Consider the following 22236-nt stretch of genomic DNA (forward strand, 5'->3'; position numbering starts at 1 on the left):
CGCACGCACACGCACACTCAGTTTGACCACAAAACCTCAGCCTCCATTACTGCCAGCAATGTGCCGCCGCCGCCGCCGCCGCCGCCTGTTCACTCCTGATGCCGTCCGCCTGATGCACAGCCATCCTCACTGCCTGCCTCCCCAGCTCTCCATCCCAACCCCCAACCATTAAATGGCAGCATCCCCTATTCAAATGAAGCACAAAGCAACACACCTCAGTGGGCGATCCTTTTCTCCTTCCCCTATCGTCCACAGAGCGTCGACAAGAGACAGAAGGAAAGAAAATCCATTCAGGTGTGGAAGAAAAAGCGGAGCAGATTCGCAGCCCCTTCGACGCGTCACCCTCCCCGTCCTCCTCTCCAGCGTCTGTCCTCTGTCCAGCTTTGTGATGCTAAGCTAACGTGAGCTAAGCTAAGCAGTGGCCACACATTGGCTTAGAATGTGTGCCGTCTCATTCCCAAACACACGCAAACGCCAATGCGAGGCTTCTGTCTCTCCCTCTCTCTCTCGCTGACTGAGCCCCGCTGTCTCCCGTCTCACAGGCACCCACATGCACCCGCCCACCTCCCCTCTTTTTCACCCTCTTTCTGTCCCACCCTCCCCCTTTTCACCCCCATTATTTCCTCTTTTTGGTTCTCACCCCTCTTTCTGTTCCATACAAACATCACTGATCAACTGGTCAGCTCACAAAGATTTTGCCATGAAAAACTGCAACTGTACTACAGCGGGCCAGTGTACAGGTATTTTGAGTGTGCATAATCAACTTAATCAGTTAGATACAGGCCCATGGCATGCAAGCGATATATAACCAACAGGTAAACGCAAAGGACAGATTAACTACATTTACAAAATCTTAAGAAATAGGTGATTATCGATACCAGGTATCGGGCCAATACCCGGCCTTATTTCAAGGTATCAGTACTCACGCGAGCAGCCAATACCCCCTTGTGGCCATTAAGACCAGAAACCAGGAATTAGAAATGAGAATAGAAAATTGCCATTTATTTGATAGAATTTTAAGGATATATATATATATATATATATATATATATATATATATATATATATATATATATATTAGGGGTGTTGGGAAAAAAAATATTCGGCAATATATCGCGATATTACAGCACGCAATTCTCAACTCGATTCAATATGTGGTCGAATCGATTTTTAAACATACATTTTTTTATGGAAATACTCAACAAAACGTCTTACTTAGGGTTAGAATTCACACATTAAGCATGGAAGAATGTTATATTAATAGAACATTAAGCCTTAATAGTTTATTTCAGTGCTGCTCAAACATGAAACAGACTGCAACCTGTTTGTTTAATGCAGTGGCTCAGTTATAAGCCTGAATTTTCAGATAAATACGTTTTCATACAAATCTTAGAGTGTACATGTACAAGTTTGTCTAATTTGAGTAAAAAAAAAATTCAATAATCAATTTATAGATTCGTATCGGGGTTAATCGGTATTGAATCGAATCGTGACCTACGAATCAAATCACCAGGTACTCGTCAATTCACACCCCATATATATATATATATACGGTAGGTCTTTCTCTAAAATTATCTGTTATTGTTTTCATTCAAAAGTACTAGAAGTGGTATCGTGCTTGGTACCGGTGACTACTCAGACTACTCATACTGGTATCGTTCTGAAAAAAAGTGGTATCGAACATCCCCAACAGTCTCATAAGATCAAAGAGATGTATCAAATGAACAACATTAGTCAGGTTGCTGTGCCCTTCTGTTCGCTGCTGGCGGCTGCGTCTTGGCCGTTCCCTGGGTCTCTTGGGGGGTGCTGTGTTGCGGTGCTCTCCCTGGTGCGGTCCGTCGCTCCGTGCCCGGCGACGCGGTTCGGGGCGGGTTCCCACCGTGCTGTCTTTATATGCCCGCCGGGGTCCTGTTGGAGGGTTGGGTGGGGGTAGCGGTGGGCTGTGAGCCGGTGGGGTGCCTGGTGGGCCTGCCATGCCCCGTTCTGCTGTGTTGGGCTTGGGGCGCGGGCGGTGTTGGGGTGGGGGGCACTCCTGGGGCCTGGGTTTGCTCTCCGGACGGTGGCCCCTGGGGGGCCCGGGGGTTGTGCCTTGGCGCTGCCTGGGGGGCTGTACTTGCTCTGTCCTGGCCGGGTCGACAGCTCCCCTCTTTGGTGGAGGTTTTTCATGCATGCCAGATCCAGCATCTACCGAAATTCAAACACAATCTGCTTCTTCCTCTGGACGTTAAATCGGTGGAGGCTGATGTCTGTGGATCTCACTCTGCTTCATCTATCCTTCCTTCCTTTCCTCAGTCTTTCCTTTGGTCACTTGAGGTCTCCCTAATTTGTTGGAATTTAGATGTTTCTGGGGTTGGTGAAAGATTCTGGTTGGTAACCCGGTGGGTAGTAGGTGATGTCTTGTCGGTGCTGGATTTCACTTTTCTTTGATCCTTCCTCGGGTTTTCTGACAACTTCACAACTCTAGCTGGATTCTGAAGTATTCGGTTTAGGTGAACGGTATGGGATTTTTACTCTAACGTCTTACTGCGGTAGCGCATGTTGATGACGTCACCGCATAGCGCATGTTGATGACGTCACCGTATCTGCGTCCCGGTATGGCGCACGGCTCGCAGTTTAAGGCGGCCAACTAGACTCGTCCTCACGTGACTGTCTTCCAACATCAACACGACGCCACCTCGAAATTGTATTTAATTGCCAATTAAGGACGCTAAGAAAGTTAGTTACTCTGTTGATTAGTCTTTCACTGTAGGATACGACCCAAGTCTGCAGCGTCTAGCCACTAACGGGAGAGAAAACAAATGACAACGTATGGCAGCTGCATTCAAATACTGTCGGACATTTCAAACTTAGACAGAAAAAAGTCAATCAATGCATTAACCGTTAATAATTGCAAATATCTAAACAAGTAAGCTTTCTATCATTCTATAAAAGCTGGCATACATTAAGAAGAATGATGGGTGTGATATCTGTTAAATCCCTATTTAGCTCGCAGTTTGTAGACGTAGAAATATTAGTGTCGCACATAACCAAAAAAGATTCAATAGCAGTCCAATGCCATATTTTTACTTAGATTGCAAAATATAACAATAAGCCCCACCATTGTGCCGAAAAAATCCATGGGTCAAAAGTGACCTTTAAACTACACTGACCTTTTGAGTCCTTAGTTGAGCTTCCATCACATTCACGGGAATGGGAGTGTCTGGAAATTTGAAATCCGCACCTAGCTTGATACAACTCGTTACAGCAGGCATTATGGAAATGAAACAAGTATAATTGGAAAAGAGTGACAACAACCTTGACAATGCTTGGAAGATCATACCACCTTCAATGCAATCCATTGCTGTGTTGTATTAAAAAAAAATTCTGTGTCACAGTTTATATGACTTCTTGTAGGGGAATCACACTTTCTTGTGCAATATTAGCAGTTCATGATGTATATTGTGTCAAGGGATGATGCTCAGTTAATTCAATTTCAAAAGGAACCAGGGAAGCTCTGTAACAATGGAACCATTCCCACGTCGACACACTGACCGACCCGTGAGCCTCACATATAAGCTCGTACATTTACACGTATTGTTTTTATTAGTGCAAGGCATGAATTGCTCTAAATGTCTGTCTGTACGCTTACACGGACGAACAAGATTGTGAGTCACATGAGTGATTGCATGTGTGTGGAGCTGTTGGGGACTATGGATCTAGGGGTGCTGCTACCATCATTGATTCTGTTTGGGAAGTTTCTTTTGATTCAATTTGACTGAAGGTTTTAGGTTCAAAGATCTCCTCTGGCCAGCATTCAGCTCTTATGGTCATCATCAGCATGTGCAGACATACTATATGAGTGATGTAGTACATCCAGTTAACAGTTTATTTCACAGATGGACAGGGAAAAAACATAGCTTAATAGGACATAACTTTAATATTGAGACTAAAAGGTGAAGCTAAATATATATTAGGTCTGTTTTATCTTGCGCTTTGCTTGCGCCAAAGTCTTTCTGAACTCCACAATAATTTCTAAGTGGAAGATCTCTTTTGTTTAGGTGACACAATGGGATTGCGTCAGTGGGTGTAACTCTCAGTATGCACGCCACCAGCTTGCTGATGCTCACACAGCCAAGTTAAAGTGTTTACCTTAGCTTCACTAGCTCACTGAAGCCAGCATGCATTGGGGTGTGTGAGAGTGTTGTTGCATCTCTCCATCTGTCTCTGCTCCTTCATCTCCCGTTTACTGCCCCCCCCCATTTCCTTCACACACCCGAACTCCACCCAACCCCCATCTCCATCCTTAAGGCTTCAGTCTCCCCCCACCCTCCTAGCTGTCCTCTTAGCCTATATACGGGCCGCCCAATCGTCTGTGCTGCTAGCGCCGTGATTCCTCGCTCAGAAAAGCACAAGCAGCCTAGTGTCCGCAACCACCCCTCATTTAAGAAGATCAAGCTACCCGAATCACTTCAACCATAGACACAACTTACTCATTTTTTCTGGTGCAACTACAAGTTGACATCTGGCAAACAAAAACTAGTTTAATGAAAGCAACCAAGTGAGAGCGGGATGACAAGAAGCACTGCTGTCATGAGTTTGGGTCGGGGTCAACAATGAGAGCGAGAGAGAGTGGAGGGTCGGCAAAGATAATGGGTATGCTGAATGTGCGTTTGGGGTGACCACAAGGGATGGTAGCCTTGGATAATGGGGGAGGGTGAGAGAGCAATGCCTTTTATGTTATGGAAACAATTGTGCTGAATAACTTCTAGTAGCTATCAGTTACCTACTTCGCCTCCTTTTTAACTTCATAGCATGTAAGTTGTCATGATTCTTTTCTAATCTTTTTTCTGCTTTAAACTATCACCCCTTAGTTGTTAAACTGATTTGTGTTTATTCTTAAATTAAACAGTCCAACAAGTAGTACCAACTGTATTAATGTGCGCCATGGGATTTAGTCAATTTTTGTCCCTCCATATTCAAGTATTGCTCAGTTTTCTCAAGTTCCATGGAAATTACGTCATTTGATTGTAGTCTTTCCTTTATTGCACATGACGTAATGTGTGTAGAAGTGGTGCGCACCTAGTGCCAGCCATAATCATGTTTCGCCAAATTATGTTTTCGCCAAAATGTGGTGCATCCAGACTACTATTCCTAGAAAATGAACTTGTCAATGTACTCGGGCTGTGCCATATCTTCTATCGTGTTACATATTTTTTGTTGTTGATTTCGGTCGTGTTATATAAATTTTTGGGTTGACATGATACAAAATGAGATTGAGATTAATTGAGATATTGAAAATACAAAGTGGGGTACAGCCATGTTAAGTGAAGCTGCTAGCATCCTCTGATATAAGACACAAAAGTAAACACCAAAAAGTCATGTAAACACCATTTGAAAAAAAAAACTGAGTAAATAATGAATGTTACTGCATATTTTTGCACCTCAACAACAACACAAGTAGCCAATCCATTCATTGACCCAAAACACATTTTGTTTAGCAAATTCCACCTCTAAAAAGTTAGCTTAGCAAATGACAATGCTGAAAAGTAGGGCTGTCAAAGTTAAAGCGTTAACTACCGGTAATTAATTAACCACAAAAAAATTATCACATTAATCATGTATTAACAAAGATTAGTCACACTATTAATTTTCAGCCTTTTCAATTAAGCGATTAATCAAAATTCAAAAATCTAATTAGAATATTTCATCGTTTGACAGCTCTACTAAAAAGTTAAGGGAGCACAATTTACCAATCAAAAAAAAATTTGTTTTTGTGAAGTATGTTTGTAAATATGACTGATCACTTTTATCCCCCCAGCATTTCCATTTTTTCTGCCTTTTTTGAGGCGTGAGACCTCCACAGATTCATAATGGGGTTTGTCCACCTGTTCATTGTGCACTAATCACCAATAGATGCCCAACTGACATACGTCCACATTGACCTCTCACATCTATTAACAGCCACGCCATCACATGTAAGAGCTAACACAGCAAACAAACAAAGCAATATGTCCCAGGGAACATCTTTACGCTTTGGTTCGAGCCAACACTGTTGGGGTTTTTTTACGAGAGGGCCATAGAACACTCAGTGATTAAACAGCAAGACCCCCACCCGCCACCAGCAGTGTCTGCCTGACATATGGCAGAGGAGGTAATGCAGATAAAGTCTCCTAAACAAGCCACCAGAAAACATTTAGTAATTTATGTGTCGGGCTGTGAATAAACTGATCAGAAGGCCAGCAGATGACAATATTTTGGACAAAAGGAAGGGCTTAATAATAATAGTGAAAAATCAATACTCTTTAACTACAAATTTAAACTTTTAATTTTAATTTTTTAAACCACTGTGATCCGGTTTATGTATTCAATCTTATGTAGGTACCACCAGCCTTCTATTCTCCATGTAATAATTTCCATTTTGAATCGCAGCTAGAACAAGTCATTTCATTCATCTTGAAGTTGTTCTCCTCTGTGAATTCAGGAGTTTGCAGTCAGTGTGAAGAATAAGAGGGGGGGGGGGGCAAAAGAGCACGAGGTGAGGTGTTCACAGACTTACAAGGCACGGCGTGACGGTAGAGGTTGTCTCTGATAATTTGCTGCAGTTCGTGGTCCGGCGAAGATTTCTGGAACCGCTGGCTAAGATAGTGTTTCAGATCCTTGTTCAGCTTATTTCCTGTCATTGTGAGCACAAACAGGAAAACATGTGGTAACGGCATCAAAACAAATCACTGTTAAAGTTTGGGTTTGATTTTGGCTGCTGAATAAAATAAACAGGTTGCTTTTGGAGTACTAAATTTGCATTGTACACTTGCCATTGCCACTTAAAGGGAGGCAGCTGGTTGCAGAATCACCCTCCGTAGCTTGCCAGCTAGCCAGAACTCTTACTGCTAGCATTACAGCTAGTATTGCGAATCAGTCATCCTACCGATTGACCATCTGGACCCCAGAAACACATTATTCAATGGAATGGTGAGAATATGCATACACGCAAGTGTGTGTGTTTGCTTCCAAATGTTTTTGTGTACGCATTACCGTGAATGTCCACATTACTAACAATGTTAAATGTGTGAAAAGCAATACAAACAGAATGATGACATGCATAATGGCATGGACATGGAGATGACACACATTTATATAATTTAGCTAATTGTGATGCATCGTCTCCAAAAGATATATAACGTCAGTGGCTTCAAGGAAATTGCATTGCTGTTGAGGATATCTTTGGTTTTCCTGGGCAAACAGCTAGTCATAAAGGCCCTGGATTCTGTTTCCATGGAAACTGTGTATGTGCTTGTGTGTTTAATAACATGATTGATATTGTAAGCATAGTACAGGGAAGTGTTATGCACTGGTTGGAAGAATAGCTACAATTGAATCTGCATGTATAGCCCTACAGGCATCATTTGACTGACCAGCTTCATGTATTATGTATATTATATGTACAACTGACTGGTACAAATCAGAAATAACAACCAACTCAATGTCATTCATTCATTCTTTCAGTTCCAAATGTAGCCATTTAGAAAGATTGACTCAGGCCCACTGCCTCAGCGACTCCTGAGAGGAATCCCTGCTCCTGGCGCCGTCCCATCCAGACAAATCGCAGTGTTGTAATCCTCACCACAGGTCACAGGCAAGCACTCGGGCCAACAGAACGTGCGTAGCACACACGGCAGCATGCTCTTGTAGACACCAGTTATTGGAGAGCGATGGATATTAAACTACCAAGAAAATGTGTGTGGCCCAGACTCAACATGAGGAATCTGTAACATGACAAAATGCTAGCTCTCTGAACGGAGAAAGGCACAAAGCACAAATGTACATTGGTCTTATGAGTACAGTACATTGCGCCTTATTCTTTTTAACTACTTTACGCCTACTGAATTGGTACATGTAATACCTTGTACAGACAACCCAATCATACTGTTCGTGACAAGAACAACCCAATCATACTGTTCGTGACATTGATTCTTGTGAGACTTAAATACTGGAATATACTGGCCATATATACTGTTCGTTATTAGCTCAGTGGGTAAAGGATTATCTCCACAATTTTTAATTCCTTTGTGATGCCACCATAAATGGGTACCAGTGGAAAAATATCATGGAAACATTTGACAAGTGAAGTGAAACCTTGCACACCTCACCCCAAATGTTCATATGTAAATAGGCCACCCAGTCAGCCATTGGGTACGTGCAATACTGTCCAGCCTGCTCAGTATAATATGGAAGTGAATAAAAATACTCCAAAGAGCACAGAGCAACAGCATTAAGTCCTCATACAGCTGCATCCTAGCTTGCGCCACATTCATACCTATTGAATAAAAAATTTAAAAAAGGTAGTTACAATGCGAGTACACATTTCTTGTTATCCACCTCATTCCTGAGGGCTCATGAAGAAACAATAATGCGAGTGACGAGTGAAGTGAAACTTCTGGTATGAATTTTGCTCTGTTACAGCAGATGTCGTTTTTATTTCCCCCTTTTCTAAACGATCGCAAGCCCCTGTTGCATTTAGAAATTACTTATACAACTCGGGATGCACGATAATGCTATTTTCAACCGATACCGATAAACCAATAATTTAGAAAGTACTAATGTTGATAACATATAAGTAAGCAGATAATTGTTTGCAAAATTAATTTTAATACAAATGTACTTTCGAGTCCTACTATAAGGCTAACATGTACAAATACATTGAAACATTGTGCAAAGCACCATAAAGCTGAATGTTATTGATATCTCTGCTTCAAAGAAAACAAGTAACTAATTTTGAGTTTGCCAAAACAAAACAGTCATGTTTTAAAAATACAACAAAAAACTGCGAGGGTCACATTTTGGGGAGACACAGCAAAGAAAGACCACACTGGCGCCTGCCAAGTTGCCATGATGCATCTTCTGATAACACAAGGTCCGTTGTGCGCATTATGACGTCACAAATATGCGACACTCACACTACCATAGGAGAGGGGAGGGGTTAAGGAGTTGGGCACAACTTGAGCCACAACCACAACAGATGGACCAACGCGGCAAGTTTATTATTATCGGCGGACTTCTGTATTATTGGGCCTATCTGTGTGATGTCAAATTGGTTGATAATTGCCGATAATTAATGGCAGATTTCTTTATTATCTGTTTTATCTGTTTGACGTCAAATTGGTCGATAATTGCCGATATTTATCGGCCACCGATATTATCGTGCATCCCTCGTGAATACAGATGTCAACTTCCAGTGGATGGTTTGGCTGTTGCCTCCATTTCCTTAAGTGTGACCAATTACAATGATGGGCTGGCTGGTGCCATGTCTAGCCTTGGCTTGGTGAGTGTGGGAGCATAGAAAGAGGGGGTTTTGGCAGTTGCAATAGGACATTCCTGTGAAGTACAAAACTTTTCACATTTAATCCATGTCAAAAAATGTACTCATGTTTTGCCTGACTGGCTGTTCTGTTCTCTCTGGCTAACTCCGTCCCTCTTTTACTTTAGTTGTTATGGCTTATAGGCACTCCCCAAACCTTATGGAAAATGTATAACAGGTGTGCAGCATTTGAAAGACGTCTTATTTAATTATCATCGAACAAAAGCAAATTGGGGGAGGGTGGGTTTTTAAAGGCATGCCAAATTTTCTCCTAGCCAGGTCCTACTGCCTTCTTACTTCAATCTATACTTCAATGATTGAGAAGTCGCACATGGAATTGTGCAGTTACTGTGCATGCTGCACCCATCATGGATATTAATGGGAATAAGTAAGTGTAACCTCTACTTTACCAAATGTGGGCTCCGTGTTTGATGGTGTATACGGTATATAAAAGGTGGAGAATAAAAATGAGGCCAAATGAGGGCTATCTTCTATTGCGTACTGTATATATTTGTGAACTAAAAACAGCTTAGCCGGTTTCTGGCTGTACCAAAACAGAACAAGGTACATACAGTTGTTGTTGTAGTACAGCAGTCGTCGTTGTCGTAGTAGTTAATGGGCTTACGGCCTTAACATATTTGGCAGTCATTTGAATGAAGTGACTAGTTGCCTTAAAGGCTTAGGAGGACATGAGCCAAGATTGTTTAGTTTTTTTACCGTCTTGAACATGAGATGCAGGTTGTTATCGGCACTTTCTAAATGATTGGTTTATCGGTATCGGTTGAAAATAGCATTATCGTGCATCCCTAGTATTCACACCAGAGAGGAGGAAATAAAGTCTTAACTGAAACTATCCGTCTATTGTGGGGATGGGTGGAAACCAAGAGTGTTTGATTTCTTTGGGTTTTGGAAGAGTCAAGTTTGTTTTAGAAACAATTAGTCCAGCGACATCTTGAGGTTTTTTTTGTATGAATGGCCCTAACATTGTTGGTGAAAAGATCTTCTATAAACCTACCAATAGCCACATTAATAATAGTGATTTAATCAAAGGAGTTCTTCACAATATCAATCTTATCTGGGACTGCTCCACTGTGATTTGCTCGGACATTCTGTACAATACTTCAAGTTGATTGGACAATGCGTTAACTTGTGCACGCCTACCAAACTTTTGTTTTGACCAATCACGGCAACGAATTAGAATGTCATCGTCGTCGTAAGAGAACAAACAGCACAAACGTCTTTACCAGCTAAAAATGCACGAAGCGCCTCTCGCAGCAATTAGTTGCTGCAAGAACAGAATTGCAGCGTTCATTTGTCTATGTCCGTTTCCCCCGGGCTTGGCACTTCCTGGTTTCGTCACAGCTTCATGTCCCGCCCTAAATAACGCCTGATTGGTCTGACCTAAAAAAGGTCGGTTGCAAACGAATCAGCGGGAGTAGTACAAGATGAAATCTTGCAGTGTTTGTGAACAAATACCGCAAGATTTCAGCTTGCAGTGTTTGTGAACATATACCGCAAGATTTCAGCTTGCAGTGTTTGTGAACATATACCGCAAGATTTCAGCTTGCTGGCCAGGTTAATCTTCTAGAGCAGGGGTGGGCACACTTTGTCCTCGAGGGCTGGAGTCCTGCAGGTTTTGGATGTTTCCCTTCTCCAAGGCAGCTGATATATGATCAGCTCATCAGCGAGCTCTGCGTACGCCGGATAACTAGGGCTGCACAATATTGATATTACTGCGATATTTATCATGTACCTAAAGAAATTATATTTTTTTTATATAATGAAATAAATAAATAAATTCATGCAGGAGCAAACTCAATATATTCTTAGTTAATTACACCTCTCAATAATGTTCAACTAATGAATGACGGCGCACATTTTATTTAGCAGCTGACTGGTCAAATTCAGATAAAATCATAAAATCCCATATGAAACTTTTTGCGATATGCATATTGCAAGGGCCAATAACGCGATAGATATTTCTTTGATATATTTGTGCAGCTCTACTGATAACAATCCTGTTGATTGGCATCAGCTTGTGTTGGAAGAGGGAAACCTCCAAAACCTGCAGGACTCCGGCCCCCGAGGACCGAGTTTGCCCACCTCTGTATCTATCGAGTATATGAGAATGTTAATTTGAGATTTGTGCAATGCTATTTTGAAATAACGTGTTTTGCGTAAAGAGACAGCAATTACAAAAATATGTTTTTAACCGATTATTCAAAATAATGTTTAGTTCCAGCCCTATTTAAAACTAATCAATAAGGTTAGCCACAATGCTTTCGGGGCAAAATGAATGTATAGATTGTGTGCGTTTCTTTAACTAAACTATACCAACAATTCGGATTGTGTCGTGTACACAAACAAAAGATCACTTCACCTACTGTGAAACAAAAAGCAAGTCCAGATATATTCTGGGGCTGCTTTGCTAAAACTGTCACTGGGTGTCTTTAATCTGTCTTGGGTGTAATGAAATCTCAAGACATTTTGAAGCAGTATGTGTTGTCCAGTGTAAGAAAGCTTGGTCGCAGTTGCAGGTCATGAGTTTTCCTACTTGATAAAGATGCAAGCACAAGGGCAACAAAAAATAAGAGTCGCTAAGAACAGAACACTGTACTAGTCTGAAAAGTCCTGATACATTGGACATGTGTGAAAGAACCTGAAACATACAGTCTGTGAAAGTTGAAGCTATTTACTCATGAATAGTGGGCCAAAATATCTGTCAAGAGGCAAACATGCCTCAGATTCCCTCAAAAGGTTCATTCTTAAGAAAACAAATTTCAATGATAATTGGATTTCTGCCCTTCAATCAATCCCGCTCTAATTTGAGTTAGGTTTAACCATGAATTATGCCAAGTTACAGTATGTCAAGGCTAATCAATCACTTAAGTGAAGACTTCATCCTTGGCTGCAGTTAATCAGATAATCAGGGCTAATCACCACTTAATTGATTCAACCAGTGGTGGCTATGTACAGTTAACATTCTGCATCATTCTGATCAGGGCTTAACCATATGTTCTCCTTGTCAGAGAACAGGCGGAATGAGGTCATGTGACCCTTTATAGGGGAAATCTTGGATCATAGCCAGTAGCCACACAAACACTAGTATTTTATTTTGACCAACTGGATGATGCAGTCTTTTTTTCTTCTTTTTTTTTTTTTACTTGGCAATGTTGAAGATTTTACAAAACGTTTTCTTTGTTTTTTAGAACAATGTACTGTAATATATCGCTGTAATGATCTGAAGCCAAAATTAGCATTTATCATCAGAAATGATTTACATCTGAGCTAATGGTTGAGACTTCAGTTGTAAGACTAAAAAGCATAATAAAAATAAATAAATAAATAAAACCAGTATCTAAGCTAATAGCTCATAATTCATTTGTTGTACATCTTCATCTCATCTATTAACAAACTGTTAAAGCTCAGGTACCAGTCATGGATAACAGATGCACAAAGCATGATGCATAAGACCACAAGGGCCCAACCTGTAGGGGATTCTGGAGAAAGGGCAGATGGCTGTGCCCTTCCAGATCTCCTACACCAGGCACATGCAACTCCTAAACTGAATTTGCTATTCTGAATAAGCAGATCCACAAACACATGACAGGTAGGCAAGCATGCCTGTATCTGATCTTAATACTACCATATAAGTCCCTCAGATGTGTAGCTTATATTGCAGGAATGGCTGCACACTGTATCCATGGCAACAGTTGCCAGATGAGTAAAAACACAGCGGTCACAGACCTTCATAGTCTGCCGCCACCCTCTGGACTAACAAAATATTACAAAAACAAAAGACAAAGAAGGCACATGACTGAACAGATTTTCTCAGGGATGATGTCATCATTGTGAACAAACCTTAATCAGTCCCAAAGAATCCACAATAATCCTGCAATTGTAGAATTTTAATCAGCAACGCACAGACGATGCACCCAATACATTCCGTCTTGGCATTAATATGCACAGCATGCCTCGATGGTTCTGTGTTGTCAATAAATGAGTGCCCGGCCCAAAACTCCCATGACAAAACAGTTTTTTCTTTAGAGTAGGTTCAAAGAATTCCTTCAATATCTGACTGGAGGAAGTGTATATTTTTAAGTCTACTATGATACATACCGTCAGATGCTCAGAGCGACGTGAGGAGGTTCTTTGACATGCTGAAGCAACCACAAGTTGTCATGTCACAACTTTCGTCTTTTCTCACTGACTGAACAAATCAAATGCCGCAGGATCTTTTTGTAGATATGCTGGATAATCGTCTGTCCCACATGTAAGGGAAAACGTGTAGTTTGAAGTTTGGGTTTGAAATGAATATTTTTTTGTGACAAGTCCTGGTACCCTTCTGACACACCTCATATACCACACAAATGGCTGTCAAAGTTAGTCAATTCTTAACTAATTCACTCCAAGCCATTTTCACTAAAGCAACCCCCTCCGTTCCCAGCTGTTTTACTGGATTTTGACTGATTTTGCAAGGCCCACAGAATATTGTGTTCAATTGCTATAAAAACATGGAAACTACCAAAAGAAAGTATAGAGTCTATTCTTGCATCAGGGGAAAAAAAGTATATTTATAACTGTTTCCATTTTGTAGCAATTAGCATTAGAATATAGCTAAGTTTCATCATTATTCACAAATCTGTATAAAACAGTGGGGAAATCAGCTTGTTTGCAATATGGCCCTGGTTGATCTCTTTGCTCTGCTGCCACCTGCTGGCCGTTTTTGTAATAACTACCATTTCCTCAACCGTTCTCTGTAGTTGAGAGGCTGCATTAAAGTATGTATGCTATAGCACAGGGGTGGGCACACTCAGTCCTCGAGGGCCGGAGTCCTGCGGGTTTTGGATGTTTCCTTCAACACAGCTGATATATGATCAGCTCATCAGTAACTATCCTGTTGATTGGAATCAGCTGCATTGCAGCAGGGAAACCTCCAAAACCTGCAGGACGCCCACCACTGCTCTAGCATTATTATTATATATATTTTTTAAACATATAAATACGTCTTTGGGACACCTAAAGCATTTAAAATGGAACGTATTTATACGTTTTTGGGAGTAAATGAGTTAAACACTAAACACCTCGCACATCTGTATTGTAGCTTTGAGAATCTTGAACACACTCTTCAAATTTTTTATATTCTTCCAATGATTACCTCCATGAGATTTACTCAACATCAGAGTTACAAGTGGTAAGTGAAGCCACAATATTTTACATTTAGCACCCAAAAAATCTCCACAAAGCACTAAAAGCCAGAGTGAACCATGATTAACCTCCTTGATGCAAATTTACTGTCAGCACCGGCTAATGATGTGATTGTGGGACCGACGTATAAGCTAGTTGGAAGCCAGTACTTAGAAGGGTAATTGTGGCTCCATCGGGGGTTCTCCTCATTGACAGACAGTATTTCAACGCCAACATATTAGTCTCATGTGACAAGCCATCTGATTGGCTGCTAGATTTAATGCAGGCCTACAGCTAATAACCTAGTTTAGCACTTTTACACAGAGAAAGACTTAATAACCACATGTCCTGCGAGGAGATGAATCAATACCAAACTTGTCACAAATGTGTAATCACAAATGATACATCCAATTATGTGGGAGGGACTGTTAATGGTTTATGTGACAAAAGAAAATGTTTTGTAAGCCTGCAGAGGAAATGTGATCATGAAAGAAATACATTGGAGAAGAGTGTCATGATAGGGCAGCCATTGAAATATTTGTCTGTGTGTGCCCTGTGAATGGCTGGTGACAAGTTCAGGGTGCACCCCACCACCATCCTCACCCTGCTCCAGCTCATCGGGGACCCTCGTGAGGATAAGTAATATAGAAAAATGGATGGATGCAAGCTGTGGAAGTGGTTCTTTAACACTGCCACCAGAGGGTGTAATATCACACAGGATGTGGGGACAGTGGACAGTGTGGCCCTGCTCCAACTGTTTACTAGTGAATCTGCTCATAGCATTGCTTGTGCATTAGAGAAAAGTGGAGCACCCTTTAAGAAAAATTTCAATTTTCTTTAAAAATAACTTGTATAGCAACATAATATGTACACAAGACGTATGCCCAAGGAAATACATCTGGGGGGGTAATTAGATTGCACAAGACTACAACTTTGCTGGTACAAAACAAAATGGAAAATCTTGTAAAGCGGCATCTTACTTCTCAGGCCTGTAAAAGACGACCCCCCTTCACACACGTCCAGTGTGAAGAGGACCCCTACTCCACCAAGCCATCATTTGGGTGATCTTACCCCAAATGGGAGGAGGACATCTTCCCACCAAAAGTCCTATTATCAGTTTCACAGTTTCCTGATTTTTTATTTTATTTTTTGTATTGAAAGAGCTGAGATTAAAATTGGCTCCATTTAGTAGCTAGGAGTGAAGTATTTGTTGCTGGGGGGTGGGGGGGGTCGTCTTACCCCGCTCTACCCCTAATATCTTTAGTTATTCACTATCTAATTTTCTTATTTTGTACTCTATGACCCTGTTTACACGTAGCCGGGGGGGGGTTGCAAATAAGAGATATTTTTCTGTGTTTTACCCGTCATCCACACAACCCTGGGGATTTTTTTCATTAAAAACAAAGGTTTCCAAAAACTCCAGTCAAATTGGAGATTTGCGCATTTCTCCGTATTTCTCTGCGTTTTACGTCATCGCTCTACACACGTCACTCACACACATACTGTACCTCAAATTGTTTATATATAAAAAAAAAAAAGATAATTGAAGCTTTTTGGTAATTTTGTATTTATCCTCTTTGTTTTCCTCTATGCTTTGTTTTATGATGCACTCACTGACTGTTTACATGTATTTGTATTTTTTTTTAAATACACATTTTTAAAGTCAAGCCGTATTTGGCTAACTACTGCCGCCTAGAGGCTTGGCATACATTTAAGTGAGCTTAAAAACGCAACTTTGATCTTAAAAACACACACTTTTTGTGTGCATTTATGTGAATGTGTCTTTTTAACGAGTAAACTGATTTTTTTACATGGGGAGTATTCGGTTTTAAAAATACCGTGCTACGTGTGCACAAGGCCTGAATTATGAATTCATCGACCTACTGTCAAAATAATAATAAAATATAATATAATATATAAAATATATATATATATATAACATGGAAACAGGTTATGGTCATGCAGGTACATTCTCATTAATATTTGTAGCTGCAAACTATTAGCATTGCTTTGAGTCTGTTGGGAAATTAGCTAGGATGTTGATTATGAGATCCCATGCTTTAAAATGTTGCGCCAGTTCCATTTTTTCCTGTTGCGTTCTAGGCAGCCTAATCGTACTGGCGAGTCCAAGCTTCTCACCCTCCACTTCTTGCCTCTTCTATGTTTATGTAATCCCCTGCTAATGACCCCAGAAGTCATTTCTTTTTCTCAGCAGCACCCTTTGAACCGCAAATATCCACCTCTAGTCATCATCCTGCACATATCCACTTCTCTCGTGCCATCAAAGGGCACAACTGACCCACTTTTCATTCGTCCGTCGCCGTCACTCTGCTGACTCAAGACTCGCTCAAGCTGTTGTGTGAAGCACAAACACACACACAGAGTCTTGTCCATGCGCTTGAGTACATTTGGCAACACATGCATACAAAAGGGACTCAACTCTCCACATCTGTTCGCTGATCTAATTTTAGAAAGAGAATGGGAACACAAACGCATACTCACATGAACAAGCAAAAATGGGGATTAAAGGGAGGAAAACATGTTTAAAAGGTGCATCATTTCCTCATGCACTGCATCAAAAGCTGGACGCCTCACTTGTGCCTTTACCTTCATATAGTATTTGCAGTATTGCAGCTTTTAACACTCCCGTCTTTCATTTGAGAGAATAAGAGAAAACTAGGAACATGAACATAAAAGCAGCCATTCATTTCCACACATAAAACTGTATGTTACAGTGTTGTGGGCTAATGTGGAAGCAGTCACTGCTGATTACATCCACAGTCCTTTCTGGGTCAGCATCAGGCAACACTCATCCAGTGCTGCATCCCTTCACAGGCCACTCCAGGCCAGACATGGAGGCACGCGCACACACAACAATTAGGTTGTTCTATTAACTTACAACCAAAAGGGGCTGGCAGCTAGCGATGTTAGTATCAAAATACATCTCCATTAAAAACATTCACAGTCTCTAATATGACTTTGTAGAGTAGGTATGAATTAAAATGTGAGGCAGAGTCATTACCCAATCATCAGTGAGGGAAAATGCTAAAGAAATCCACACACATATAATTAATGAACCTAGTGTATGGGTGCCGACGTGGAATTTATTTTGCACCAGGTAGCCCCCCAAGGACCACATGAGCGTACTTGAGCAAAATTACTTGCAACTTGAGCACATTTGTTAGTTCACAAGTGTGTATCAAACAAGGATATCGTTGTTTCAAAAAGGTTGATATATATAATTGTATATAATGTGCTATGGAAAGGATCAATTCTATTTTTCCTTTTGACAATGAAAATGCATATACTGTAATTTCACAGATAATTACACTACACACAAAGTTGTACTACGACAGCAACAAAATCCTAACGGCATGCACTTAATTGGCTTTATTTGATGCCACGTGCACTTACAATGAACATAGATATATATAAATGTGTGTTATTTGTGTGAAGAAAGGTAAAAGCTCATCAAACCATAGGAAGAGCTTGCAGAGCTCAGCAAGTGTGTACTGAAATGAGCTGTTGGGCTGATGCAGATGAAACATAATAGAAGAAGCTTGATACTTTCTTTAAAAAAAAAAAAAAAAAAAAAAAAACTGGGCGCTCACCCAAGCTGATGCTGCCAGTTCTTACTGAGTCTTAATCCCGCACAGAGGCCTCAACTCCACGACATGTTGACGACACAGTGACGGAGACACCTACCCCTTCTCTGTCAAATCTTAATAAAAAATTAGCTTACTATCTTTTGAGAATATTATTTAAATAAGACAGAATTGGTCCACCATCATCAGCTTCTAGAACATGGAATGTATACAGTTATCTATGATGACCTTAAAATAATTATAATTACATTTTAATAATAAAAATGTAATTGTTATTGTATATGTAGATTAAAAAATGCAGAAAGTGTCATTTATTTCTGCCAATCAGAAAGAGAGAATAATAAGTATGATACCACTTTTGTTTTCAAACCGATGTCAGTACGAGTACTCAACTTGAGTACAACACCAAGTACCGATACATTTAATTTCCACCGAAAAAATGAGAGATGAATATATAAAAAAAAAGACCTAAATATTCCAATATAAACTTTACCATTAATGTTGCATGAAATTAACGGCAATATTCTATTCTTCTCATTTCTAGTTCATGATCTCAAAGTGGCCACAAGAGGGTGGCCGATATTGGTATTGGCCGCAGTCACGAGTACTGATACTTTGAAATAAAGCCTGATATCCATCCAATACCGATACCTGGCATTGGTACTCGCAAATCACTAACAACACAACTGTTTAAAAAAATTTGTTAAAGTCCGTTTAGGTAAATGTATACTTTTAATTAAGGCCTAATAAATAGGAAAATAACAAATATCGATATTTAGCATTTTGATGTATATTGGCATCAGACTTCTTTTAAAGAATCTGATGGCAGATAATAAATCAATTTAAGACTGTGTTAACTTGAGCAAACTATTTACATTTTCTGTTAACTTCCTAAAAGATGCAGCTAATGCTGGCAACTCTGCACCTTCTGTATTTATTTGAAATTGAAACTAAAATAAATGAAATAACAGATATTTTGAAATTTCTGAAAACATTAAGGATTTTACTTTTTTTAAGTTTTCATTTAACCGTGGGGAGCTCCCTGAATGTGTTTGCTAGAACTTTAAAACAACAATTCTACGTCTAAGATCGTAATAATTATAATAAAATGAGAAGGAGGAGAAGAAAAAGAAGAAAAAGAAAAAGAAGAAAAAGAAATCTGAAAATGTATTCAACAATCATGGTTCAAAACATTTCAACAAAGTTACAGTTGGACTTTGTATTTTCTAAAATTGTGATGCCAATATTTTCCCTTTTTGTGAGAAAAAAAAACCATCGGCTCCAAATAATCGGTCTTGTTATCGGCCCTGAAAAAAACCCATAAGCCACTCTACTGGTAAATCAATACTTATCAATACTAGCTTGAAAACGGGACAGAGGCAGTGGTCACTTTTAGTTCCAAAATGTTTTGAATGAGCTTAAAAACAAAACTAACATCAGCAGGACAAACAAGCAAACAATCAGAATAAAAAATACTTTACATAACAGACTGAACCACTGCTAACTCATCCAGTCACATCCTATGTGTGCAAGATTTTGTGCTGTGGTTTCACGTGGTTGTATGGCATTTTAGTCTGAAATGGGTCTCGAGTTCCTTGTCATGCTCCCAACTTTAGTCACTTAATCACAAACCACAACACTTCCACTTGTGAGCCTGCCACAACCACAGTGTTTGGGAGCCTGACAAATCACGAAAATTCCTGTGTTCAATCTAAAAATTGCACAAAAAAAAGCCTGTTCATTTTACTCACATGAGCAAATGTGACCATACTATGTTTTCTTTAACGATTATTCAGTATAGGAATCGTGACAAGTGGCGGAGCATATTCCTAGCCGACTACAGTTGCCAATCAATTACAGGGCAATCATGATGAGCTTCAATTGAATCAGCAATGCAAACCACTATCACCAATGACAGCCTCCTCAGATTTGAAGGAGGGAAATTGAAATAGAAAGTAAATGAATGACAACAAAAATGACAAGAAAAACATATTTGGAGTTGAATAATGCAGGCAAGGGGAGGAATTGTAAAGGGAGTGAGAAAGGTAGAGGGGCTTGTTGGGCTGATGCCAGGATAGGGGGTGTACCGCAGATGTGCCATAACTGCTGTACCTGAGAGGGAATGTGCTTAGTGGACAGAAACTATACACATGAAAAATGACCTAAAGCCAAGTTTTCCATCATGCAGCCCACTTTAATTCAGCTTGTCATGGTATGGTTTGTGTGACCACGTGAACCCTGTTTCGTCTATAAGGTTCTGTGATCCTGATGGCAATAAGTTACGTCAGCTACATATAGTAGAAGCACCAATGTGACTGGAACAACACTTTAAACAAAGGTCAACAATGGAGGGTATTCAAGCTTTATTTGCATGTGGCTGAAAGTTTACAACATTTATAATGGTAGATACCTTCCAAATCGTCTGCAATAGTTCCCTCTCCTGTGCTTTAAACACATTTAAACTTAAAACACACCATTGAATTTATTAAAACACACTTTTTAAAATAGTCCTTAACGCCTGATCTTACTCTTACTCGCACAATTCTCCAAATAAAAAGGTATAACATGCATTTCAAGCTGTATATGGGGGGGACAAAACAAAAACAAAGTGCGCATTCACAGTCCGTATAGTATAGTAGACACGCCAAGTCTAACTTCACAATAAAGTTGACCAAAAACAGTCATACATTGTCGGCAAAGCAAATAGCCCGAGTACACTTTTACTTTGAAGTTCGCCCACGTTGTGGCGTGATGGCTAGCTTGACTTCCCTTTTAGATGTTACGTTATTGTAGTTCATCGACATGGTAGTTGCGACCGACATCAACAACGCTATCCCGAACACGTATTCAATCGCTAATTTAGGACACTAAGAAACCACTAATTAATTACGCTGTCATTGTATGACATGCAGAAGTCTCCGACGCAAGTGGCTAGCGGCTACCTGTTAGCATGACCAATGAGTGTCTGGCTGCCGGCTGATAAGTACGTTTTAACAGCTTACTTGAATTATTTTTCAATATTCTGGACCAAGGGTACTTTGTAATTCACTTTCCATGTTTAAAGGAAGGGAATGTGCCTTAAAATGCACGTGGAGGGTTTTTCATTGTTAAAAAAAAAAAAAGAAGAAGAAGATAAATAGAACTTTGTCTTCATTTATTTTATAAAACACTTTTGCCCATTAAAAAGAAAAACATTCAACTCAAAATTTTTAATTTAGCTGTTTAGATTATAGGAACACAACTTTAAGCCATTAATACCTTCTTATTTTACACATGAACCATGTGAAAATAAGAATGTTTCTGCCTCATATTGCACTTAAAAGTTGTGATCCTAAATGGCTACATTAGGCATTATGTATTGATTATTATTATTTTTTTTAATTTAATAGAAAAGGGCGTTTTGCAAAATAAATGAAGACACAAAACACGGCTATATTATATATATATTTTTTTTTTAATGGCAAAAGCGCTTTACAAAATAATGACAAAGTACTATTTAGCTTTATTGGCTGATCTGAAAAACAATCCGATCAGTGACTCAAATCCGTGATCCGATCCGAACCATGACACCACTGATTGTAAGACTGAAATATTAAAACAAAATACGAATTAAACATTGTACACCAAAATGTTCAACGTTACCATGCCATTTCATTTAACGAAAAGTTCACTAGCTTAATGCTAACATTTAATGTGAAACGCCATAGAGGCGCTAACGGAAATTAGTATAGACGGTACGGTAATTATAAATGTGAACAACTGCCACACAGCAAACAACAACACTCACAGGCATGCTGTACATTCTTGCGCCTTTAAATTCAGATTTGCATTTTATAATGTAAAAAAGTTTTTCAAAAAAATTATCGCTTCAAGATCAGCTAGGTATGTAGCAGGGGCACAAACGAACAGCAATCTTGTGAGAGAGCACTAACTTGAAAAAGTTCCATGTCAAAATGGCTGCATGGTGTCTTGCATTGCACTGAAGGTAGCAAAATGCAAAATGTCTCAAATGTGCTGTGGAAGGATCACTACCAGGACAAATGCACTGTCAATACTTACCACAGCAAGAACATTTCTTTGGGTTTAAACAATCTGGGGCGTGGTAAATTA

The 22236-nt window shown here is 39.9% G+C and overlaps 1 protein-coding gene across 5 annotated transcripts in view; it reads right to left on the reverse strand.

Annotated features, from left to right (window-relative positions):
• Positions 1-22236, reverse strand: part of magi1b (membrane associated guanylate kinase, WW and PDZ domain containing 1b) — a 134349-nt gene that overhangs the window by 74940 nt on the left and 37173 nt on the right. For 4 of the 5 annotated variants that reach the window (XM_086087780.1, XM_086087778.1, XM_086087779.1 and 1 more), the window contains exon 2: positions 6536-6652. In XM_086087780.1, the coding sequence (XP_085943906.1) occupies positions 6536-6652 (117 nt within the window). Of the gene's footprint in view, positions 1-214; positions 519-6535; positions 6653-22236 lie in introns of those variants that run through there. The other variant, XM_086087781.1, reaches the window with a different exon arrangement.

This window comes from Leptonotus elevatus, chromosome 10 (assembly GCF_054856555.1).
Source record: "Leptonotus elevatus isolate MCC_2025b chromosome 10, RoL_Lele_1.0, whole genome shotgun sequence".
Classification (NCBI taxonomy): domain Eukaryota; kingdom Metazoa; phylum Chordata; class Actinopteri; order Syngnathiformes; family Syngnathidae; genus Leptonotus; species Leptonotus elevatus.